Here is a 27,487-nt window from a genome sequence, read left to right as displayed (position 1 = left end):
TAGGGCGTAATTCATCTTGCTGGGAGGACGTTCGTTCTAAGTCTAGAATGATTTAGAATCTACCAGTTGTCACGAGGAACGAAATTATTACTCTTTTTGGTTCATCCTGGCCCAGCGACACGCTTTACGATTGTGTATAAAATTTCCCTGTGCTGGATTTTGCTTTTTTTTACAAATATTCCAAACGAACTAAGCCTTTGTTTATAAACGAAACCTAAAACCACTTTTCCATTGCCGTGCTTTTTAATAAACTTTAATTAACTTTAACTTTAACATAACAGCCTTAGTTTTATTCTACCCAACTCTACTTGGTAGTTCCTCCGTCTCAAAGATGCATATTATATCGCTAAACATTAGTTTTGATATAGCCCCAAAGAAAATCTAACGAGATCATGTCTGGAGAACGAGCTGGCCAAGTATGCTCCGAGTGGGCGCCCTATTTCAGAAAATCTAAGCGATCATAACTCCTGTATTATGCGAAGGTGTGCCATACTGTTGGAACCACCAATTATGTTTTTTAAACCAAATCTGTCACTCACCATAACTTGGGAAAAAATGAAAAAGAAATTCGAATATTCTTGAATAGGAAATTAATCCCTTGTTGAATGCAAAATTTCGTTACCGAGATTTCATTATCCAGTCTCTCAGAATGAGTCAAGATTTCAGGTAGCTATACTAAATCCGACCCAAAATGAAAACTGCTACCCTATAAGTCAAAAAACGGCTGTGCCGACGGTATGTATCAACGAAAATTTAACAAGTGAACGTGCCCTAACGAGAATTCGGGCCGTGTTAATAACCGTTAGAGTTGAGGCATGGCGCCATTTCATTTATATAAACACCGTGCACCCGGTTAGATATGGCCTGCTATCTCTGTTCTTGTTGATTCTTGCAGAAAAATACACAGCCCAGCTTTATGGCTACCCTCGAAGAAGGTAAAACGTCCTATCTGATCTGGAAATGATGTATTTTTAATTAGGCCCTTATTTCATCGGCTAATGGTGTTTGAGGGCGCGGAGCAGTTTAGATGTTTGCTTTCACGGTCTGAACTTTCGAAAGATGCATTGAAGTTGTTCAAACAGCGCAGCCTTCATTCAGCATTTGGGCTACGACAGATTCCATCAACATTGGCAAAAATTAAAATTTAATTGCTTCTATTACCACCGAGTGGAAAAAGACAGCTGTATGCAGCTAAATGTCAAATGACCTTTTGTGTAAGCGTGCCTTATAGTGGGACATCAGATGGCCATCGTCGGTAATTCTATATGACTTGAATACAATCAAAGATTTGAATAAATTGGCCTTTAAAAAAAACCGTACACGTACAAGTTGCTCTAGGTCAAGTTAGTGAATGGACATCCTAAATTTCGGACCTAACGGTGCTTGATTTTACAACTTGGTCTTAATCGTATTGTCAAACACTATGAAGAGAAAACCATCAGAACTGTAAAAAGACAAGGTCGCATTCTCCCCAACAATGAGTTTTTTTTCAGGTAACTTTCATCGTAAATCCGCCGAAAACAATGTTTGCTTTTTAGCCCCCGAAAAAATACCTCCTTTGACAATAAACCCCCAGAAAAAAGGTACAGAGGAAACATGTTCCGGGTAACATTATCATCGGGCGAATAATTTTCATTTACGATGCCGTTTTCGTAAGCGCCATTATAACATGCATTCGCACACAAACCGACAAGCGTGGTATTAATTATGGCGGGATTTATGCTTTATTGATCCCACTTCTGAGGTTCTAACATTTAGAGTTTCCGAGGAAAGGAGAAATTTAACTGAAATCCGAGGAATTGGCCAGAAAGTTGGATTTGGTTCGACTCGATCAAAATGTTTTTCGGTGACGAAGCTTCGGCCGATATGATCATAATATGATCGAAAACGCGATTTGCTGCCAGGAGTCCGGTCCGAGACACTCTGTATTCAGTAAGCTGACCTAAAAGCCGAAATTGGTGGAGATTGCCCGAACGGGCAAAAATTAGGGATATTCCCTGCGATGAAAATCGTTTTCCACGTGCTAGATTAACTCATTTAGATGGATAAGACATCCGCGGTCCTGTTTTCCTGGAAACGAGCTTTTGGCACATCGATTAAATGCGAATATCTTGGCATACCTATATTGGGATTGTTCTCGAATAATCTGTGCGCTGTAGCAGGAATATTTCGCACTGTGCATTTGGCCTAAGAGCAACGTTCCTCTGGTCGAATTCAGGTTCCCTCGCTGGTTAATCGTGTTTCAATCGACTCCTAGAGGCCCTTTAATGAGCCCTAAATCAGTCGAAAGAAATTAAACAATTAAATTTAAGAATGGTATAACCCGATTCCTCGAGGGCAATTAAATTTGCATTCGGCAATGCGTCTCAATTTGGCCTGGCGGTTTATCAACGCAGATTCTTGCTGTCGTATACAATGACGATGCATCAGCTTTTATTGTCTTACAACCATTCACTGGTGAGAAAACCTTAAGAAAGTGCCGATCGAATGAGCTATAAAACACCCGAACGATTGTTTTCCACGCCAGTATTTTAAGGCTGATTTTATTTCTTGTCTTCTCTCCTCTATATGTCTGCTAATTTGATTCCTTTTACTTAATTGTCCCTATGTGGAAACGTAAACGAATAAATGCAATTTAACCGGTGCTAAACTAACTTTAATCGTATTGTGACCAATGCGTTAGAACACAATAATCATGTTGCATTATAACTCATCATAACTGTGTGGCGAAATTACATGAAATTATTTGCGAGCGCGATTAAATTGCGTTCAGGAGATTTAACAATCGCGTTCAGAAGAACCTCAAATATGTCGAAATCATCGCCGTAGTCGAGATATAAAAATCGCGCCCCCTCATAACCCCGTTCGGCAACGTCCGAACTGACCGAAATACCCGAACCTTTTATTTATAAATGTATATGATCATCAGCCCTTAAAGCTCTGATTTTGCAGCCCTAAGGGCAGGAGTAGTCGCAACAACCCGATTTATAGCCCATCAAAACCAGTCAGAGGAGGTCTGCCTGATGTGTGTATAGGGCACAGTTAATATTATTAAAGGGTTTGAAGTGCACATGTGAAACTCCGATTTTGTCACCTGTCTTTCGGGGGTGATTAATCGACGTGTTTTCCTCGAGATTGGCGCAAAATGGCTGCGGCAACGGGGAATAAAATAACAATTAGAGAAGTGAAAAAAGAAGAAATTGCCGCCACATATTCTTTTTCTTTTACCTGCACAATGCAGGTGATTAAAATTTTCTTGGAAACGATCTCAACGTAATAAGCCTTAATGAGAGCATAGGATATTTTTATTTCTCGTTGCGAAAAAATTTAAACCACATTTTTATGTTTATATATGTCTAAGAATTATTATGGGCTTCCAGCATGCAACTGAATTCTTTCCGTCATATTTGTTTACGGAATGGGTGGTTTTTCATTCTGCACTATTCAAGGGGTCGTTTGTTACATTCCGCTAACCCTTCGTCTTCGCATGAAAAAAGTTCTGTCGGATTTTTGCCGAAGAACTTAATGGCCTGCAGTCATGGGAAAAAAGCCTTTCAGGCATGAACTATGGATGGTGTTTACTTTGCTGATCACTTTCATTATAATGAGAATAAATTAGTACCTATCAAGGCTGGAATAATGCCACTAATTTTCTATTAGAGCAAAATTGTTTACGGGAAATGTAATTACGAGTATCCGATATTTCTATGGAAATTATTGTTTATTACAACTGTGCTTAAAATGTCCCTTTTCCAGTTGCTTACAAGTTAGTTCCTCTCATTATTGAGATTTTTTCCCGTTCGCAAAACCTAAGATCGGACCACTATGCTTCTCTCGGCTAAAAAAAAGCTTAATATTCAGTACATCATTGGCGTACCACCATGTGCCAGTGCTCAGCAACTTTCCAGATTAGTTTGTCCTGTTCCTGTTTGTCCAGGTTGTTAGTTTTTATTTCCTTCAAATGAACGTGTTGCAAAAAATTTCAGAAAACCCTTGCAATGCATAATATGCTGCAGTATGCCATGGAGACCAGGGACGCATTTGGGTTCCCCAAATTTTTATGCAAACGACTACTTTTTGATATTGACCATTTTGAATTCCATGCAGGTACGCCCCTGATTTTTCCAAATGGATTTGCAAAACTTAGTTTATCATTCACTATTGGAATCGACGTTTTTGAGCATTATCGCAGACCAGTGCGCAGTTGCGTTCTCAGAAATTCTAAAATTTCCCTAATGACAATTGTATTCATTCCCCCGTTTTTACCGGCTTCAAAATCACGTTTTTCAAATATACTTCAATGTACAAACACATAATATGTATAGATAGCCTTATCTTACAGTCACGTGCACCCAGTAGGTTGCAAAACGCAACGAAAATAATCGTAGCATTGAAGACTCTTTCACAACTCCGTTTTGAGGACCGAAACTTCATGTTTCCCACATAAAACAAAAAAAAAATCAATTTCCCTGCTTGCATTATTATTACGAAAACAAGTCATAATTGATAGTTAACGATACATGACCGAGGCCAAATTGAAAAACAAAAGACCCCCAGCATGCATATCTGGCTCGAAATCTAACCAAAGACCACGTAAACTCACTTTTTATGCACATAAATATGATTTAATGAGCGAGAATCACTTTGCACGTTATAACGAATGCAGACTTGGGGAGGAATAGTTAAGGCCGATACGACGTAGATCATTTTGCTTTGCCTGAAGGGGCAGATACCACGCAAGACTTAGAATTTTGACTTGAGAAAGGTGATTAATTAGAAAACTCACGCATTCTTATGAATTATCAAGGTAAAAATCTCCACCATCACAAGGGCAACGAAATGTTAATGTTGTAAATGCGAAAAGAAAAGTGGCTACATATTGCCTCTCATATTCATAGGCGATTTGCAATGGCTAAGGGCTCTGTAATTAGGCAAGAATAATGATTTATGCCATCCACAATATCCAGGTTAGAAGCCATTAAAATTATAACTCCCCAGGATTTAATTACACAGATTGCAGATATCGGTTTAAGGTGTTAAAATTAGTTTTGCATTACTCTTAAAAAATCGCTTGCATGATGCTACCACATTAATGTAATTTTATATTTTTGCTTGCTACAACGAATATTATAGCGGAGCACACCTAGATGTAGATTAATCAGCTTATGCTACAAGGGTGAAGAGTATGGCGAAGATAGCCGACACGAGAAAAAAGGAAGGTGAGTTTTGCACAGCACATAAATTAAATTGATGGCTTGAACCTCAGTTTTAATCGTCCTCCTGCATCTGAAAACAATTTAATTCGCGTAAAAAATACTTTGGGGCAACGTTTTACAAGCGTAAACTGTTTCACCGTTTTCAAAGGTCGTGCTTATCGACGTATAATCGCGGCAGATCGATCTTGGATCGCAAGAACGTCGTTGGTGGTCGGCCATATATAAACGCCTATTATTAATAACAACACGTTTATGAATGGGCCTTATTAAAAATGCATTACTTCTTCGCTTTATCGGTTTCGAATGATCTGTACGGCCGCATATTCGGGGGGATATATACGATTACCCAGCGAAAACTATATGAGTAGATATAGCTGCAGGTGTTGAAGACAGAAATTCGCATAATTTCTGGGTATGAGGGGGACAATGTTTAAGAATTTACAACGTTTCGTTGCCACCCCTGAGAGGGGCCAGCAAGGCAAAAAATCCTTTGAAGACAATGGACTCCAGAGTTCTGGAATATCAAGAAATAGAAGGGTGCTAGCTGGTTATGGGTTTTAAGGACGAAAGAGGGAAATTATCATGGTGCCACCGAAAGGGGTGTATTGTCGAAGTGAGAAAAGCGGTTCTGGTTATTGTGATTTTGATGCATATTTGAAGTGCTCTCAGAGTCAATCTAACCCTATTTATTGATCATACAAAAACAAAAAAAGTAAATATGAGAGAATTTTATTTGTCTGCAGACTACGCACGTAAACTAAAAAAAAATTAACCAAATTAACGTAAAACTATCTAGAATCGAATGGGCAAATCTGCTGCAATTTTTGAGATAATTAAGTTTTCAAAAAATCTCAAAAATCTATAACATTTCACATGCAAAAAAAGGACCATTTCAAACTTTTTACTACCAATTGCCGTTAACAATGTGTCAACCTGAACTATATGAGGAATTTTATTAATAGATCCGTTAATTTATGTTTTCGGCGCACTATAATCCACAGTTAATTTTAGATTTTTTTCCTAAGTGACATTGTAAATATCTTCATCCATGGAGGGCATAAATTGAATATGTAGCAATGCAAATGGAGGCATCAAATTGAAGAGGTGTTGCTTGTGTACCTATTTTAAGATGTGCAAGTAATTTATCGGTTTTCCGGATTTTACGTACCCGAGAGAACATAGTCAGAACATAAACAGTTTATAGCACTCTATAATATTAACGGGAGAGCCAGACTTTTACATAAACACTTCCAGGATTTATGGTGGTTTTGTTTTTTCTTTGCTTATGTTTCTCGATTGTATTTGGTCATGCGAAATGGCAACATAATTAGCACACCATAAACAAATCTCTGAATAACTTTATAATAACTGACATATCTGCGTTAATTTAGGCACAATTAAACCAAACATGGTATTAGCACACAATGCATGTTAATGGGCTTAGAGTAGTGTTAACATTTATTCGGATGGCGTCTCTTGGTAGCCATATTTGCAATTTCGCGTACGTGCGTTGCGTGGCTGTCCCATCATAGTTATTATATGCGTGAGATACGCAATTTTTCAGTTACGCTTCCAAGCAAACTTTCCTTTTGGCAGTTTATAAGTTCCCATCCTGACACACCGTAAAACAAAACTGAAAAAAGACGAGATGCTTTTAGGGGTCTCCGACATGTTTTCTTCACCTAAACATCTATTATTGCATGTAATGACTATAATGGCCATCGATTACCCAGACTTTTTTTTAGGTCTCGCATCATGAAAGCTCACGAACGTCAATTTGCCATATCATGCCATTTAAACACCTAAAATTATCCCGAGTTTTAATAAACGTTAAAACTACAAAACACTCTTCTTTTTCTTCCTAGGGCTGCAGATAACATCTCCACCACCCGCGGGGCACCAAAAACAGCTCAATTAACCCTCACTAAAACACACTAAACACATCAACACCGGTACCACTTTCGGTACTCCATAAACTAACTAAAACCCATCAGGCCGACAGACAGATTTCGTGTTGGCAATTTGAGAGGCCGCAGAAAACTAACGGTTGCGCAAGGGTGGTATCATGGCCAAAGTTCCCTGGATCCCCCTGTACAGTGCTAGGCTTTATTGCATTCAGGGCCGCCATTAAAAACTGGCTTTTGTAATAGTAGGGTCTACCGGTGGATAGACCCATTATTACGCAAAAAGGTCGTCTGAAATAATCGGTTTTGAAAGGTCTGTTTTTCGGAGTTAGATGGACTTACTCATGTTCTACAGGGCTGGAATAAGAAATTTAGTAGGTTCCAAGTTGTGTTCCTGTTTATCTCTTTTTCTATTTAATTTTTTTTTCGTGGTTTTTATATTTATCGCTAGTTTTTGTTTGGCATTTTTCCTTTTTTTTCTCAATGACCCAGGCAACAGTTATTAAATCACGTTAGAAAATTTCCCATTTGCTGTTTGTTTAGAATATTATGTTACCAAAACGTTATTTACTTCTGCTTATATTTAGTCTAGAGTCGATATGGATGAAAGGGCCGTTTGTTGCTAAAACACGCTTTGATTATAATGGAGACTTATCAGATTCCTATAACGCTATTGGATATGAGCTTCTTTGTCCAAACCTTTTCATTTCATTCCATACATTCCGCATATTGTTAAAAACATTCAGTATCTCAACTGAAATATCCGCGGATGCAATACACGATCTGCAACTACCGATTTGATCGATTTTTTTATTTTAAGCGCTGATATCTCTGGAGCGCGTGAAGCAGATGCTTTAAAAAATAGCTCGTATTAATCGCATCAAATAATAATTAAAATGCGAAATTTACAGAACACTTTTATCTTTCTAGATCGACACTGTCGAGTCAGTTCTCATCAAACTTACATAGGCTCCGTAGATGATTGAATCCTGCGACTTACATGGATTTTTAAGTAATTTCCTCTAAATGTGAGTCTTCACAGGCACTGTTTCTTCACTTCGAAAACGATCAGCAAAACAAACAATAAAATTCCGTAATTGACATTCCAGTAACGGAAAACTGAACAAACCGAGCATTCGTCCGATTTTTTGTCCACCAATAAACCAGTCCATTATACGCATGACATGTAAACGGGCATACATCGCCTGTCCGACTCTGTTTCTTCTTTTTCCGCCATTTTTTCATCATTTCCATACCAGTTATCCCGTTGACGAGATATCTCGACTTTGATTTCGCGAGAAGCGCATTTTTATTAAAATTGAAGAACAAGAAGAAGTCACGTCGCCATTTAGAGTATGCTGCACATGAGCTTTTTTCTGAACTTATGGGAAACGGGAGCATTCCAGAGTATTACGCTTAATTTAGATAATTAAAGAATGTCAATCATTTGGGCTTAATTTCTAATTAACAGTAGAGCACGCATGTAGAGAATGTAAACCAGTATTCCAAAAATCTTTTGATCGCTTAAGACAGGACAGACAATAAAGGAAATACTTGGACGTACTTACAAACATCGAGCCATATATGACGATAACAACTGTCCTCAAGGCCTCAATTATATGCGCATCTTACCTGAAACAAAAATGATACAGATTATTGCTTCAACTCAAATCTAATAAAGACGTTAACTTCTAAACGGTCTATTGACCAAAAATCTATCTAACGGGAAACCAGGCTATTACAAGTGTCGTAAATTTAAAAAAGTTCGTTCACAGATACCTTTAATATACCTGGCCAGGAAAACGTTTAATTTATGGGGTCTATAAAGAAATAATAACTTGATTTCCGACTACAAGGATTTTTTCGAGTATGGGTGTTTCGGTATATGGGCCAGTAGCTCGCAGCGCCCTTTCGAGCTGCGGTCACATCAGAGAATATATATATCATCGAAGGCAAAAAAAATTGATGATTTAATTTCAACAGGTGATAAAGCAGATGATGAAGAAATCTGTCGGAATTCCGGGGATAATGTTTAAAATGTTACCTGAAATTAACTTGTGGAGAAAATGAGCGCTAATACAGGAGAACGAGGAAGAAAGCTCGGCTCCTTTTCCTCACATGTTCAATGTTCGAAAGCTTCAAAGAAATAATGTTAGATTTAGTATGGAAAACCGTCAAATCGTCTTGTCTTACACAGTATTTCATTTCATTCTTTGCGTTATAAATCATGACGAAGGCGAAGATTAAGTAAAAGAACCGCGTCTATATGCAAATCGAAGGAATCCCATGATAATTACAAAGCAAACGGCAGCGTGACTGCGGAATCATCTAAATCGTACACAATCTTATGCAACTCCTCACCATTATGCCATAAAGGCGGGGTAATGGCTTTGTTATACCTGCTCCATTACTTCCATTCGCTTTATTATTCCGAGCTTTTACAACTGCATCAATCGCTAATTTTATTGAGTGTTGTCGGGCCACCGGTCTTTACTAAATCGTTATTTCAATCAAAATAAATCGCCCGTTATGATTTTGATGGCAATATCACGGCTTGCCCATTAATTACCAGCGTTAGTGTCAAAATTTATTTATTGTTACTGCACATTCGCTAATAGCAATAATCGTGTTAGCGGCGTTTAAGAACTGGCGCCATCTATGAACTCTATCATCGGCATATGCTTAGTGCGTATAGATGATGCTTCAGGTTATAACTCATCTGAATGGAAATTCAGGCTTGAAATTTAAACTCGTGTGCGATCCTCAGGCATTTTTTTCTTGTTTGGGACCGTCCTTGTTAGTAGCACTAATTAGTCATACAGAACAAAAATCATTCATTCGAAAACATATTTTTCATACATTTCATATGTGGCTCTCTCGATCTTTCCTTAAAACGCACGTTAAATCCTGACCTACATCAAGTCCATTCAAATTCTCTCATGGAGTGTGCCCTTGGCTTCCCGGTGTCCCGGTTCTGGATCCCTTTTCCCTACAAACTGCCCTTAAGGCTGAAAGGGGTGTGGCATTATTCCGGAAACATTTATCATTCCAAATCCGGAGTCAGCAAAGAGACGACAGGTATCTGCGATAAATGATGACCCCTTACCCGGAGACATATTTTTAGTACTTTTTAGTTTTTAGGTTTGGGAGGCGTTATCGAGTGTTTGTTATTTTCGTATTTATGCTAATTGAAGGAAATACTGGAGTATGGGCCAGACAAAACAATCGCTAAAAGTGGAGGCCAAGGAAAAACTAATTGCAACAATGTTCTGGTTATTCAAAACAGCCGAAAGTAACGAGGTTCGATGGGAAAAAAAACAAGTGTAAATGAGCCGACCATGCCAAATGAGTCTCTTAATAAACTAGTTGGTTTACGAGCGTTCCTTCGGGAAATATGATAGCTTTCTGGAGCCTAAACGAAATACAATTTAAGCGTTTGAAAACAACAGATTATTTTCGGTCACTCCTAAAACGAGGGTCTGTTTAAACATTCTTAAATCATGTTTTCTAGTTTAATAAACTTCAAGTAGATAATTGTTAGTTTGTAATGGTAATATCAATAATACTTTGTGGCTCTCACATCTATTACTGTCACCGCAAATCACTTTAGACCCTCGAGCAGATTGCAGGTTTCTTATTTGCATAATAAACTGTAATTTTAAAGAGTTTTATGGGAGGCATAAATAAATATTCAATCAAGGGAATAATAGCACATCCAAAATTTTGTTTCATTAAATCGATTAATTTGAATACATTATTAACTGAAATTCTTCGTTAAAACAAATAGTTATCTTCCTCATTTCAGAACAACAGAGGGTTAAAAACCTCCATGCTCAATGATAAAGCCATCATGAGGCACTTCAATTAAGGCTCCCTTGGGCAGGTACTTGAAAGTTTCCACCTTATGAATATCAGCGACCTCTACACAAAAATCGCAGAACTACAAGATTACCCAAACGCTCACCAACCCTCCCAGAGATGACGCTAGTCGTGAACCTAATGGGACAGTGCAAATTTACGATCTTCAAGCAAGTTTGAAGATTGGGACACCCGTTTCAGGTAAGAAAACAAATTGGAATAACCACTTCTGCCGCACTCTTAATCAGTGCGATAGACATTAATCTAACGGATGCAGAAGGGATACTTTGTCGTACGGAATTTTTGTTAGTCAGCAATTAAGGGCGGTAAAGTATCACTGTCGCACGTTTTAGATAGAAAATTTATCCTACTAGTGCACGTTTGCAAATTTTATAGTCTTCTGTAAGTTAAGTATTAATTACTCTTAATTCCTACAATCGGTTGATCAGAAACGCCGCGGAATTTTTCTACAATTCGACTTCGTCAAGTTTTACTAACTTCTTGTGAACTTTGAAAAATGAATTATAAAAATCCAAGGGGGTATCGGGCGCACTAAAAAAATCATGCTGTCGACTATCATGCTTCAAAATAATTTTAAAGTACTCCTCAATCGTCTAAGTAATTAGAAATTAATTCCTACATTTTAATGACGATGAAAAAAAACCTTTGATTTTTTTATGCCGAGAGAGGCCCAAGATAAAGATACAAAAAAATTAGGTACATTTAAAAAAAAATCCCGCATATTAATAATGATTTTTTTATGTACCTCCACAGCCCCAAGTTAATTTGTTGCGTCATTAGGACTTAGTCATTAGACATTAGGTGATACGGTCATTATTTCACAATTCGACAAACTCTTAAAATCGACATTGAGCGGCCTTTGACCCACAATCAATTAACCTCCATCTGGCCCATATAATCGCTCACAATTCGGAGATGGCCCGGCTCTATAGAAACACGAAATAGGCAATCCGCGAACAGCTGATCGACGCTAAAGGACCGAAGGGGCCTGAATAGCAACGGTCCAGAGAGAGATGGACTAATCGTGCGTTAAATGCTATTGAGAGAGAGCGCTTTGGTTCGTTCAACCCTGTGTGATTATTCAGTGCACTTGACTTCCGGGCACAGGGTTAAAAAGGGGTACGTTTTTGATTATGTTATGACTGACCTGCTATAGCCATCCAGGGGTAGAACGTGTGGTTGCTCTGCTGATGAATTTGCGTTCCTACAGGTTGGGACGAAGATGTGTTCAAGGAGCAGGGGTTATTCCACGATGATAAGGAATTCGATGTTCTAGTGCCTGAAGCGGAGCCAGGGCTCGTGGAGGGATCCCCCCCGATTAGGCCAGAACTGCCGTAGCCTACTCTGGAATCAGGAGTACAAGCCGAAGGACGGACGGGTCCAGTGAGGCTGTTAGCCAGATTAGCCCCCCCAGCCGAAGTGGCATTCTGCCATGCATTCTTCACTGCTTCTGAAGCAGCCACCACTGCGGCATACCCGTTCTGATCCGCGTTACCCTTGGAACAGTCCGATTTCGCCACAGAATTGCTATAGCTATTCTGTTGTCCGTCTGAGGAGTAGAGTTTACATGTGGCGGCCACAGAAGCGTCATAGGGGGAATCCTGGGGCGGTCTGGCTTGGTGCAAGGAATGTGCGGTATGATGGTGCTGGCTGGAGGCATACGGGGACATACCCAGACTCAGGGGGAACGATCTGTAAGCCGCAGCGGCCGCTGCCGGATCATGATGGTGCGCTCCCGTGACCGACCCGGTACCCTGATGATGGTGGCCTCCGTAGAAGCCACTCTGCTCGAAATAAGAGTTCATAATTGCCGCGTTAATTTTGACCAATTATTCTTGATCCCCCTGGAAGAGGGATACGTCCCAACACAAACAGAAAAAACTTTGTCACTTTTTTTTTTTCTTCAAAACTATAATGGCACTAGGTCACGGATCACCAAGCGAATGGTGATGCAGATGACATCGTGAGTCGATCGACAGTCCGGACGAATGATGTGTTCGGTGATGGTGATTGTTATGATTACGACGTAATTATATTAATGGCCCGAGCACGAGTACTCCGCACGATTGTTAGATCGGCAATGCTGACGTTGGATCGCGGATGGATCAAGACCCACTGTGCACTGGAGCAACCCGAGCAGACTCCGTCCCACACATTCCCGGCCCATTCGCGCTTACGCTTTCCATCGCGCTTTCTCACTCTCCCCTCTCCCCACCACCGAAGCGGCAGCACGCGGCCGCTTTAATAGCCTATTATTATTACCTGCCGCTAAAACGCTACCTGTTTTTTCTTCTCTCTCTTTTTTCTTCGAAACAATTTTCAAAACCTTCATGCCCGATCATCGCTCCTTTTGTCAGGTCCAACTACGACTTGAAGTGACCGCCGCAACCCCAGCCGTCTTCGGTCGTTTCGACTCTATCTTCAGCGGGAGGAAAAAAAATTTTCATTCAGAAAATAATATTAGAAGAAATTTGTGATTAGAAAGATAGCGCGCGCGAGAGAGAGGGTTGCACACAGTCAAAGGAAATCGCAATAATAAAGACGCAAATAGACACAATACAATGGTAGGGGATCATAAAAGGACCAATGGCGTCCACATTCGTCACGATGTCGGCGCCCACATTGAACGTTGCGCAAGGATAGCATCGTCCATATCAGCCCCACTTAATGCAGCGCTCTCTCTCTACCCCATGGAGCCGGTAGCGTGTGGCGTGTGGCGGCCTCTCTCGCCGAGCTTTCGAATCAACTAAAGCAGACTATTTTCAGCGCTCGAATGGGCCACATCAAGGAATATTGCCCGCTCGTAAAGGATGAAATTCGTTTCAGAATTAATACTTGAGGCCGTTTCGAATGAACTTCAGCTCGTTTTCGAGTTTTTCTTCAAGTTGGTTTTATGGGGCGACACCTTCCGTGGGAAATTGTTTATTTTCGTTTCGGATTTAGGTGTTTTAAGCGGTGCGAGGTTGGATTTGTTTGGGTTTGGTTATCCGGTCTTGATGACGCACAATTATTTTTGATTATTTTAAAGCCGAAGTCGGTTTTTGTTTTGGGTGGTTTCAGTACCAAAACCCGTGAGTGCACTTGGAAAGCTTTTACGCCTTTTGGTTGAAAAAAATTGAGAAGACGTTAAACCCTAAAGTCGCAAATTAGTCAGTGGGCAGTATAGCAAATACTAATAGGCAATAAGCGACCATAAAAACAAGCACTAAATCTAATAATTTGTACTGACTATTGCAGTAGTACCAAGTGAATCACTAAAAGCGCAAGGAGACCAGCAGGAGCATAACAGAGATCATTCATCTATAGAGCCGCCATTACCGCAAACCTACAGGAAATAACTGCAATGAAAATACCAACATGTCTTTTTCTCGCTTTTTCCATTTGAATACATATTGCATGACTTCAAAATTTCCTCAAAAACCTCAAGAAGTGAACATTATCCTCAAAATTCTAGGTGTTTCTGGTTGACTATCTTCGAATTGTTCAATATCCAGACCGAACTAATAGAGAAAACGTAGAGAAAAATATGTCTTTGATGGCTCCCCTTAACTTTTTAGCACTTCAAAATGGATTCTCTCAACAATTTTTATAAGATTTTACAAGTGTTTTAATAAAGACTTCCGACTGGTTATTTTCTTGGATTTGCAAGTATCAGGAAGACTGTTAAGACCCACGAGATACTTTTGTAGTTGGCCTTCTTTCAGTGTTCAATCATCTTAAAGCTTTACCTCACACATTTTTAACTAACATAAAAAAACAATGAAATAAAATTTTAGCAATTTAATAACCCTGGAACTTCCGGAAAGGGTTGATGTCACCGTAAAGACGGTTGAACTTCGCAGCTGCAAAACTGAACAATTGCTGCCTGGATGGGTGTCTTTTCAAAGAACCATCATGGCCGGTGTCTGAAGCTCTTTGCACCATACAACTTCATTAAGATTTTTAGACGATCTAAGTTGTATTGGAAAGGTCGAATTTCATTACCTTCTCATATCGCCATTTGTGTTTCACAAATTACTATTTTAGGCGTAAAAAATTCTCAGAAATGTTCTTGAAACGCTCAAGAATTCATCATCACTTTAGGTGTTTTTGGCTCTTAGAAGTCTTCCTTAAATAGAGGAAAATAAAAATGTATCCTCTTTTTCTTCAAGGGCCTCTTTTTTTCAAAGAATCTTTCAAAAGCTCAAGTAGCAAAACCTTAACCTTCTCGTTAATTTTAGGGGGTTCCTTGATTTTTAATCTCTTAAGTATCGTGGCAGGAACCCAAACTTTATTCACATTCTTGATCTTCATCGTTTTTTATACCAGTTTATTATCTATGATCTGAAGGTCTAAAAGCTTCCTATTATTAGAGCTCCATAAACGAAGCTTCCATTCACTACCCAACTAAATGTGGCTCCTAAAATTCACTAAAATCACGTCCTATTTTTGGGATTTTCTTTTACACTGAATCTGATCAACTTTAAAGACATCCGAAGCAGGAACGATTAGGCCCGTCAAGCTTCTAAAGCTCTATAAAGAGTCTTACTTAATGCACACAATGGGTCATTTAACCTGAACTTCAAAACTCGAAAACATAAATCGACTCTCGGTCAGATTAGGAATTATCAACCATCAAAAAGCGTGTATTCTTTGATTTTCCGAAGGCGTTTGACTACACCGAGAAGATTAAATACTGATTTTATTGCAATGGATTGATTAATTTAAGGGTCTCTCGTTATCTATAATGGGTTAATTAACTGCATCCTTCAAGGAAGTGGGTGTTCCCGGTGGTTTCCGCTAACCTGTAATTGGTTGCGTCGTGTGATACTCTATAGCTGAAATGGATGAAACGGCCAAAAAGAAACGTTATAAAATTTAAGACAAAACTGTCTAAATCACAACCAAATTGTTTAGTAATAGTTAAATAAATATTATCATAATCGGCATCTCGGTTTATAAACATCAGACACTAAAAGACTCGTAAAATTTTTAATATCATCTTTTATAACATAAACAAATCATTGTGGTTTATGTAATTCCTCCATAAAATTTTTACGACATTTGGCACGCGCCAGTCTCATTTGATAAATTTACGGTCTGCGAAACCCATAACTCATTGCCGACATTTACGATCACTCAAATACTAATAAAACGTTCCTTTTACAACTGTATCTCTTCACCTTCTTGCAATGCATACAAAAACCCGGATAAGAGCTTTACCGCACGGTGTCGTAAAGACGACTTTCGCCTGCCCGAATTTTATGCACTTTTACGATTATAATTAAACACGTAAAAAGCCGGTAGGAGTCGTGACTTTATTTATGGTTTTATAATAGGCAAACAATCTGTTAACTTTATGGAGATTTTACAATGGCACGGTGATTAATTTATCACTATGCGAAGTGCGAAGCCAATTTCAGGAGTTTAAAATTAATTAACTGAAACATAATGGAACAAATTGGACTCAGGGAATTTATTCACCGCAACCGTTATTCTTTCAAATTTGCTTTTTTGTGCTTACCAATTACCAAGGATCACATTACCGTTCTTATCTAGAGAATGTCGGCAATCAGCAGATGACAGATGGCCTTATCGAATTCCCCAGACGTTCTCAGTGTATCTCATGCTTTTCCTTATCTAATGCCTGTTTTAAAAAAACACTTAGTTGGTTGAGTAAATAAGCATAATAAGGATAGTGTCACAGCAGAAAAAATTTACGACTGTTTTGAATGGTTTCCAATAAAAATGGTTCTTTTGTGCGAACGGAAAACATTGCTACCGGGTCAGCTTATTGTGTTCTTAAGGGGATTTGCAGCTGTTTACATGCAGGGCGGTACATTAACAGGGTGATTATTTTAAGGAGAAAATTTGTAAGGATGAGACCAAAAAAGCAAATATAGCGGAAGTGGAATGCATGAAAGTGTTGCTCTTTATAATTCGTTATTTTCAACAATACACAGACTTCGTGTCAGTTAAAGAGAATCATATTGTGAACTCTCCAAAAACCTTACAATTGCTTTTGAAAGTATTTTAGGGGCGTTTTCTGATTCACTTTTTAATGCGTAACAAAATGGAAATGTCACATAATACAAAGGGTGAGCCATGTAAAGAAATTTTCGCTTTTCAAATAGAGCAAAAGCTGTTCTACAAATCATTGGCCTCATGAAGGCCCAAACTGCACACTTACTGTAAAACACATAACAGTAATTTACGTATGCAAACTAACCTTAATAAATAGCAAATTCAAAAATCGCATAATATCCAGGGTGTTCTACACGAAAATGGAGTTTTAGCCCTCCAATCAAATTTCGTGTCTTTCTGTGACAGAACCTTAACAACCAGTTTTCTACATTTTTTCCTTTAACTTTTACGTGGAACTCAATTTTTAGCACTAAATATGTTTGGAATTTGAACACAAGAACTAAATCTAGTCTTTTCCAGGCCCAGTCGTCCGTGCAAGCCGTCCCACTCACAGCATCAAATCAATGGAAACTCACTTCAAAGTTACGTGTCGCCATCTCGTAGCCGCTGGTCCAACTACGTAGCGCCGTTACGACCGCAGCAACCGCTACCAAAATACCGGCTCAAGGCCTGCTAGTTTCGTGATTGCCTCTACAATCTGACCACGCTCCTCTCTCTCAGGCGAATAAGAAAAGAGAGAGATGGATAGATGCTCTGCCAAAGAAGATTGCAGGTTTTATAAGGGTCCATTAACAATCAATACGATGGGAGTTTTACGAGCAATAAGCAACCGTTGCAGAACGAAAATGGCTTGTAGAATGAGGCACAAACGTTTCTACTTACGATAAGGTTACCGAATAACTTTCGGTTATGTTGTTTATATGCCATAAGGCAGACGTTTCTTTTACCTTTGCTTTCGTGTTACCTCTGGGGAAACTCAGTTCGTTACGAGGCAGCATTAGGCATGCTTGTTTAAAAGCTGTAGTGAATCGTAGGTGATTGTTTATTGCACTATCTAATCTACTGTAATTTCATAAACAAACAACAATTAGTAGTTTTTATCGCACTGCAGATAAATCACTTCTTTTTAAACCCGATCAGCTTGTGGGGCCCAATAAAATTGATAAAGCCCGTAATTATCTGCAAATGTTTTATTATACAGCAATCTCTAGAGGCAAATGAAAACGAAACCTCATTATTTATCTGTTTAATCGGGTAATTGAACGATTTGCCATATTTACGAGCCCACTATAATAATAATGATAAATGTTCCGAGAAATTGATACGCACATAATACAAGTATAGACTGAATGCCATCAGTTATGCCGCGAAGGTTGTGTTTATGCAAATTCCAGTAGTTGAAAGTTGTAACCGTGACATGATGGAAAATTATTGTTGTGTCTAATGGCTAAATTGATTTTCAACAATCCACTCCTCTTCCAACATATGTAAAACAAAATCCTCTCCCACATCGACCCAGGATCTTCCATGGAAAACTTGGGGCTTAAGAACTCTCGAAGAGATTAGAAGAACGCTAATATCAAGTAAGGCAGGCAAGAACTTCTCTCCTCGACAGAGCTCTTCACCGTGCAGACCTTAAAGGGAACCTCATCAACTGCCAGAATTCAGTTCAAATGGTTGAGGACAACTGAGTCTAGTCATAAAGAGAAATTGAAAATATTACCATCGTCGTTGTCGCATTTGTGCACAATTTTTCAAAATATCTGATTCCAATAAAGGAGTTTTATAGAGCACAAATATCTGAAATTGGGACCTTAGTTCTCTTTAATGCTTAGAAAATTTATTTTAGTTCGCGTAAATTACTTAATAAAAAAGCTGTAAATTTCCTGATTATGTCGCTCCAAGTTACTTCAAAATTGGAGTATTTTTTCAAAAATATTCAATTCAAATTTCAAAAATATCTGTTTCTAGGAACGATAATATAAATATAATAAAAATCTGTTTTGCGAATGAACTAACATGAACTTATTGCTGTTAAGTAAATTACGCAAAATTCAAAGAAATTAAAGATGTAATTGAAATCAAAACATTAACCATTAACGTGGGACACCCATTACGATTTTGGAATTTGCTGATCTTTCAAGCAGTCTGTTAAAACTCTGGAAGAGTTGATTCTAGAATTTGCGACAAAATAAAGTCCACCAGAACAATAAAAATTATTAGAATTTACATGCGTTTTATTCTTATTCTAATTTTTAAATAAAAAAATAAAACAAGAGGTCACGACATACCTTATGTTCCCGTTTTTATGTAGTCCTCAAATAGAGAGACCCTTCTTTTGAGTCACTTATCGAATCATTAAAGGAGATCTGAGAATTTAGATGACCACAAGATGGTTGAAGTATCTATTGATAGATGTTAAACCCTTTTTTTTTGAGAAAAATGCAGACATAAATCACATTGTGCTACACATTATCGAATTGGTTATAAAGAAAGCTATTAAATGGCGTATTTTTCTTTGTTCGATCGCTTCCGAAATCAAAAATATTTCTACAATCTAAATTTAAAAAAATATATATAGTATTTTTAAATATGTAAAAAACTAATGACGATGTTTAATCCATTTGTGCAAAAACCATATATACATACATATACATGTACATATGTACATATATGGCCACCTGAGCCCACATCTCTTATAGTTTTGGAGATCCCCATGCAGTGGGGATTTACTACTAGTTAATTATTATTTTTTCTCTGTTGTTTTGGCTACGCCTGAACGGCTAAAATTTAATGGCTCATTCACACATGTGGATTTTGCGTATCTTGAGGATTTGGCGTTACGATCTGTTTGGCTGGAAAGAACACATTTCAGTTGCAGTTTTTGCATATAGGATTAGAAACAACACGCCGTCCAAAAACCAGCTTTTTTGAGAAATCCACTGATTTCCGTCAGTGACGTTAAATTATTATTATTTTTACATTTATTAATATAAACAATGGTATATCCAGGGCTTTCCTACTCTTCTAAATGTCAGTCACATGACGATAATAATCCGTTTTGCGGATGTGCCTCCATGCGAACTGTCCGCACTATTTTACGTACCGAAAGTACATTTCAAAAAATTTTTAAAATGGCGTCCAAAAACGTTAACAATTCTGCCACAGTGCTACCAACATAACTTTTCACAGTATTAAAATTACCAGATGACGTGCTGCCATATGATATGTAGATGTCATTTGTTTATAGGTACTAGTAATGGGCTTGAACACTATCTGTATGTACATTTGTATGTATTGTGTACTATGCGTCGCTGTTTCTGCGCATGTACTTACTACGTGGATACGTATTTTTTAGGAAAGTTTTCCAAATAAAAAAATATCATAAAAAGATAACCTGACATTAATGTGTGTTTATCTTTAACTGTTAATTAAAATTATATCAGCCATAAGAAATAAGTAATTAAAACTACATGCAATGAACTTTGACGCCTGTCCTTAATTGTATTGTTAATGAAGTATCGCACTTAAGTGCCAATTAGTAATAAACCCACCACCCTGCTTTAAATTGTTTCCATCAACAACTTCAATACCTAAATCTTTTCACATCCCATCATCATCCTAAATCCCACAATGCATTGAAGTGAGTTTAATGGCCGCTGCGATCCTCTTTTGTCAGCCGGAAAACATGCAAAGTGGGCGTGGCAATACAATAAACTCACTCTCAGCCTCAAAAACTCATCAGACGCGTTCACACTTGACTCAGGCACTCACTCGAACCAAGAAAACTCACTTTCGGGTTAGACAAGCCGTGTATTAAATCGGCATCAACTTTAATCCAAAGGCGGCCATAGAAAGCTCTGAAATCGAGCCGGCATGCGGCCAGTGTCAAGCTTCGGCGGCCATCTTGGTCGTTAGCGTCCCATCTCTCTCTAGAGCTTTTGGAGCTTGAATCAGTTTGGGTCAAAAGCTATTTGTAGAGAATTATTTTTAGATTTCGTGGATCTATTTCTGCTGCGGTTGCCGTTTTCTACTTTGTTAAATTGAGTTTGAGTTTTTTATTGCGATGGTAAGTGCAATTTGGTTTGGTAGAAAAGCTCTAATAGAGAGGAATGAAGTAGTTTGTCGGTTGTAAAGTTGGGGCTTTCTCCAACGCAAACGCGTCGTTTCGGGATGGAGGCACCCGTTTATTGATTTCTATATGAAGGGATTTGTAAACGGTTTAGTATTTTTTATTAAAGTTGTTTTTGTTGGGCAAGAGGGTCGAATGTCAATTGACATTATCCTTTTGGTAAAATAATCTTTTACACGGATAAAGTGGAGCTTAAATTAAAAAAAGCAATCAAAATAATTCCTAAAATATCGAGAACCATTAGAAATATCAACATCTTTTAACTAATAGCGAAGTTGTATGTTTTTACCGAATACACGACACCCTGTATGTCTTGATGAAAGCTCTCGAAAAGAAAAAAATCTGCATGAACGTTTTAATGTTGAGATTAGTGTGCTCACAATTGTTGTTAGTAAGTCAAAAAACTCTGTAGAAAACAAAAATTTCCATTAAAGTGTATAAATTAAGCAAAAAAAATGCAGTTTTCACCACAAAAAAAATTATTTTAGAAAAGACACCTGACCCCACTAACAGCCATTTGAAAAATTTCCACCACTTTTATTTGTAACATATCGATGAAGTGATACATGTGATGAATTTATTTTAACTTCATATATTTCCTTTACATCCCGCCTTCAAAACGAAAATGCAAAAATAAAGAAATAGTGCCAGGCAAGTGCAAACGCCAAAAAGAGGTGAAATATCGAAGCACGACTAATACATTCATCAGAAAAAGAGAGACGCAGAATTTGAATCTGATAAAATTTGATGAAAATATAAAAATGGGAATGATGCAAACAACCAGAGAAGTAAGAAAAAAATTGCGCAATATAAAAAAAAAGAGAAGTAAGATTCCAAATGAAAATAAAAGGATAAGTGAAATTTACAAAAAAAAATTAATTTACAAACAAAGGTTACAAATACAGAGACGAAAAAAGAGGGGGGAATGACGAAGCAAAATACAAAAATACGAGATCAATTAAAAGAGAACGATAATAGAGAAGACTATTTTGCTATGATATATAAAATAATATGGAGAGGATAGATGAATAGAAATTGAATATAAGAATATGCAAACGAGAACAAATAGCAATAATATGTTTTAATATTTATTTTGTAATCAACCAGTTATAAAAAACTTTGGAAAAATAATTTCTCAAACTAAACAGTGTAAAGCACTTCACTCAAAGTTCCCAAGCAATAAACCTTAGATCCGAGATATTTCGATTAATTAATAAAAAGGCGCGGAAAAAAGCAATTTGCTTACAAATCGTCATTACACACGACTCGAAATTGTCTACTTGGTTCGGAGGAATGTCACAATAGCGAGCTTAAATTACAATAAAAAAGTTCACAGTTAATTAATAATCGATTTTTATTGCACTTGTGACACTTCCCGACTGATTTGCGACAGAAAATGGGGGATTTGAATAAACATCCTCACTTAAAATGGTTTTAAAATTATCTTTCATTTGCATATTTTGGTGACAATCCAAAGCTAACAAACCGCGAATTAAGAGTGTGTCGGTTGCCCAATGGGTTAATTACGGGTATTCATTATGTTTGCCGTTATTTATAATGAGATAAATTAAGATGTTTTTGATTTGGGTTGACGAGTTTGCACAAGTTGTGTAATCAGACAGAATTAACAGTAAAATATTTGAAATTACGGTACATGTCGATAATAAAAAGGGTGATTCGGGATCGTCAGTCTATCGTTCAGTTGTTATTCCGTTAAGTCTCTATGGTACATCATTTTGAATTTTAGAGCGTTTTTCTCCAGTGATTTTTCCCGAGACTCACTCTTGCATCGATATTTCTTGCTTCGCGTTTGCTAGAGAATTTGTAGTTTTCTACCGGCAAAGAAGTGGCTAGACCATGAATTTAGAAGCCCCTAAAATTACCAAAAAAACTAAGATTTCATGTGTGCGTGATACATCTGGGGGTGCGATTCACGAGCAACCAGCTCTTGTAGAGACGAGATGTTTTGAAAACGTGATGTTGCACATTTAATGTGTTTTATTTGGGCAAAGTTGTAGCGTTTTTCTGTGGGCTGAGAAGGTCTTTTCAATTTCAATTTTACTTCGCTTTCAAGCTTCGAAATCCTACTTTCCTCATCAACAAAACCAGCCTCGAGAGGCAATATCCGACAACGTTGCCTTGCTCCTTCGTAACTGTTTCTCTTTTACTGTGCCAGGAATGGGTCGATGATTTTTAAGGAACATGTATAGCCTGTTAATTCAATTTCCAAGCTCTCCCGAAATATTCATTTCCCCCTTCGTTATTACCGTATTATGCTTCCGATGAGAGCTTTTACAAGGCGATATTTAATTTGCCTTATAATTAATCAATGGACCGGGTTCGCTGCTTATACAATCCCGATCTTATCTTTGGATCTCCACTATAACGCCAGGTGTTACACTCGTCATTGTGCCAGCCGTAACGACGTGATTAACACGCCAGAGTAGCAATAAAAAAATCGTAAAAATGAAATGAAGAAGCGGATACATAAACAGCCTCTAAAAACTGTCATTAAAGTGACACTGAAGGTGGCGCGAGCCAAGCCAGGATGGCTTGAGGTTGGTCGGGGACTTGATGGTTGAGTGTAACAAAATCCTACGTTTATTGCTACTAAACAGGAGTAAACATAAACTAGCCATAACTTTTATTTTTATTGCCAGTAAAATCCTCGTAAAATCAATGGGAATAAATGGGCGCTTAACGAGTTGGTTGTTGCTTTTATTGCGCCGGCCCAAGTGTGAATTTTATGTGCGACGGTGTTAATCTTATTGGATAGATTTGGTTGTAAACTTCCATCGTCGGTGTTGAGAGTTTTACGGGGAACTTTCGATCATCTTATCGAGGTGTCACAGCGTTGTTCCGGAGCTGTTGCACGGCTCAGATCATTAGCACTTCGAGAATCGAGTATTATTAAATCCTGGAGGAAGCTTCCATTAAAATTTCAACCACCAAGCAAAGGGAACGAAAACAACATCCTTTGAGAGTTCATAAACGTTCCGTCGGGTTTACAAACGGGGACATAATATGGATCCGTGACCGGGAAAGCGAAATGGCGTCGGCCAAGATTCTTTTCTGTCGTGGCCTCCGAGCACGCTCCCAACGGCATGCGGATGCCATACGAATCCCCTGCCCCTTTACATGGGGCCACGTTGCCAAATGTCGAGGACTACGGCTGATCTTCTGATAAAAGTTAAATTAAAAGTTAGTCAGAAATTAATAAATAAAGGACAGCCTAAGGAGTTGGACTGACGAGAAGTGTGGGCGGAATGGAGAAAACGAGGTGTAGAGGAACAACGCTGGAAACAAGTAATAGGCGTTATGATTTTTTGGCAAAAAAAAAACAAACAAAATGACCCGTTTTTGAGACGTGCGATAACAGGTGAGAAGAAATGGGTCACCTACAACAACGTAAAAGATCTTGGACTAAGAATGAGGCCATAAACGCTCCAAAAGCGGATATTCACCAGAAAAATTATGCTATCTATCAGTCTGGTGGGATTACCAGAAGACGGTGTATTTTAAACTTCTTCCAAGGAACCAAACAATGGTAACCTAGGATTGGTAACTTGAAAAGATCAAGTTGGAACTACACACAAGTTGGAGACCACCCGCCAAAAATTGCTACGTTTGAATGAGATGTTTTGCCGCATCCACCCTATTCTCCAGACCTAGCATCGTCGGATTATCATTTGTTTTAATCACTGCAAAATGTTCTGAACGGAAAAACCTTCGCGACTGATGTAAGATATAAAAATGTACTCGGGCTAGTGTTTTGCCGAAAAAGAATCTCATTTTTATGATCATGAAATTGCTCCAAAGATGGAGAAATAAGCAATTTGATAAAGTTATCATTTGCAGTGAAAGAAATTGTCTTTGATTTACGTTGTAAAATATGCAATGAAAGTTTTGAGACAAATTTCAACGAACTCTGTACAGGGCGGTTTATTAACAATTGGACAACCAAAAGCTCGAGGTACTACACGTCAAATGCTGATGCTTGGACAATATACTATATGCCTTATCAAAATGATAATAATTTCGGATATATACAGGGTGTTGAAAGTTAAAATTTTTATTCATTTTTTTGCCATTATCCTGGAAATATTTAGATTACACACTTGAAATTTTTTTTTTAAAGTTATGTTTTTATGTGTTTTAGAAAATGAAAATATACTTGATTTGTTTCTCCTTTAATTTTTGATAATATCAAATTATACATAGTGTACGTTAAAAACATTTTTCTCGAAAATTGATGAAGATATCGAAATAAAACGAGAATACATAATTAATGGAAAAATTACTACTCTTTCAGATTTTGAATCAAACTTTATGTTAGACATACAGGCTAAAAAGTTATTAACTGTAAATTCTGTAAATTGATCGCATGTGGCCCTTCTATTAACAACGCGGAAATTACAAAACGTATCTTCTTATTCATCAGCCAAAAAACATAATTTTACAAATTTTCAAGTGTCTAACCTAGATATTTTTACAATAATGGTAAAAAGAAATTAAAATTTTAAGTTTCAACACCCTGTATATATCCGAAACTATCCATTCTCGAATAAGGCATATTTTCTCCAATCGTCACCATTTGACGTATAGCATCTTCAACTTTCCGTTATCCCCTTGTTAATGAATCCCTCTGTATATGTGGTGCTCCATGCCTTTAGTCTAAGATTAATTTAGGTCTCAAATCAGTAGATATAAGCGAGAAATGGCATCTCAAAAATTTTCCGGATGATAATTTCGAAAGCGAGGGAGGACGAGTGTCGATATCTCGGGAATCCGTGAAGTGAGATTACCTCATTTCAGCGGTTCATTTGTATCGCTTCCTTTCTGTACTGAATTGCTCTCAGCGATCTCATTTCTCTTGATGCTTCTCATGTTCATTTTCGGATTCAATAATAATCCATCTTCCCTTAGAAAAATTGTCAATCCTAGGAATTCTCTTTTTTCTTTAATACCACCAACTCGTGACACTGCTAATTCGAACCTAGTACTTTTTCGGCCTTCCAAAAGTGTGAACACATGTCCGCTCATAAGGAATTAATAAACTGGCACTCAGGTTTACATAATAGTGCCGAAATTGCTTGAGAATAATCGTGAGTGTCAATAAAAATGACAGTGATGGGGCATAATATTCTCGCCGACTTCATCTCATTAGACCGGGGTTCAGTGTAACAAAACCCAACAGTTATGGCCACTAAACGGAATTAAAATATAAACAAGTCGTAACTCTGATTTTTATGGAGGGCATTATCGTAAAATCAATTGGAATAAGTGATCTTAACGGTTCCTTTTGCCATTCGGGTTAATCTGTGGGCGGGATTCGAGCCAATTTATGCCGCGATACTTTTCGGGATTAACTCCACTTAGTTTAGCATACTTGGAAAACTAACCTTTTTTAGGTCCAACTGCCCACCAATCCCACATTTTATCACACACCACACATACAAGATTTTGCTTTTAAGGCCGGATAACACGGTTCTTGTGTCGCCGAACGTACTGATGAAAACCTGCCCGAGAATGTGATCTGGACGACCGTGAAAAACACCCCGCCCTTTACGCCAAAACTATCAACCCTTGAGAAGTTGAAGGGAATGGAAACAAGTGACCCTGAGTTGTACAATAGCAAAAGAATTTTGAAACCGGCTCTTTCGCTCAAACCTCCAAACCATGCAAGGTCAGCTCTTTTTTTGATATTAAGCGACCCACAAACCATGTCGTAAACCATCCGGAACAATTGGATGGGTTAAACGGTACAATTTCAAGGAAGTCAAAGAGTTTTTTCGGCCGGTGTGGTTTTATTGGTGCCATACAAAGACGACGTTCCTAAAAATTCTTCTTGGCCTGTCACAAGCATGGATTATGCGGGAACAATATATTGGACGTTTTGAATGCGATATTATACGTTTTTGAACTATAGTTTTATGGGTTTCGACATATGGGAAACTGTATTTTAAGGGCTATAAAACCGCTCCGTAGCCCCAAAAGGTTCTTCTTTGTAATTAGGGCAAAGGGTTCTTCAGGAAATGGGTCAACATCTGCGCTTCAACTTCAATTCCTGGTCTCAAAATGTGCAATCCACAGGCACTACCTGAAAATTGGCTACATCGAGAAGTTAATGACCCATCAAGATGAGACCGATAAATCACCCAATAAAACCCATCAATGTGCCTAATTGGTTAAATGCAAATGGCCAGCGTCACGAGTAGGTACTATTAATTCTTATTTAAGCAAGTGTAATGGTTTGAAATTAATAAACAAATGGGGCGCGTATTTGGATCAGAAAGCGTGCATTAATGGGGGTTTTTAATGCCAATCATGAAGGTTGATCTTTTTGAATAAAATTCCGATTTTGCCGTGACTTTGGAAAACCATGCGAGGTACGCACATGGGTTCCTCGAATCGTCGGCGGTGCATGAGCGGTCAAACGGCCAGGGACAAGA

At 38.1% G+C, this 27,487-nt stretch overlaps 1 protein-coding gene and 1 long non-coding RNA gene across 3 annotated transcripts in view; one reads left to right on the top strand and one right to left on the bottom strand.

The window, feature by feature from the left end:
- LOC136410194 (homeotic protein ultrabithorax-like) overlaps positions 1-13,128 on the bottom strand; it is a 109,056-nt gene extending 95,928 nt beyond the window's left edge. The window contains exon 1 of one of the 2 annotated variants that reach the window (XM_066392227.1): positions 12,147-13,128. In XM_066392227.1, coding sequence (XP_066248324.1) covers positions 12,147-12,804 — 658 coding nt within the window. In that variant the 5' untranslated portion in view covers positions 12,805-13,128. The remainder of the gene's footprint in view (positions 1-12,146) is intronic. The other variant, XM_066392228.1, reaches the window with a different exon arrangement.
- Positions 1-18,400, top strand: part of LOC136410195 (uncharacterized) — a 90,679-nt gene extending 72,279 nt beyond the window's left edge. Inside the window, exons 2-3 of the long non-coding RNA XR_010752223.1 lie at positions 10,926-11,179; positions 17,423-18,400. This is a non-coding gene — a long non-coding RNA (uncharacterized lncRNA). The remainder of the gene's footprint in view (positions 1-10,925; positions 11,180-17,422) is intronic.
- Positions 18,401-27,487: the final 9,087 nt, after the last annotated feature.

The sequence above is a fragment of the Euwallacea similis genome, chromosome 8, assembly GCF_039881205.1.
Source record: "Euwallacea similis isolate ESF13 chromosome 8, ESF131.1, whole genome shotgun sequence".
Taxonomy (NCBI): domain Eukaryota; kingdom Metazoa; phylum Arthropoda; class Insecta; order Coleoptera; family Curculionidae; genus Euwallacea; species Euwallacea similis.
The sequence above is the reverse complement of the archived record's forward strand: the minus strand, read 5'-3'. Positions and strand labels throughout refer to the sequence as shown.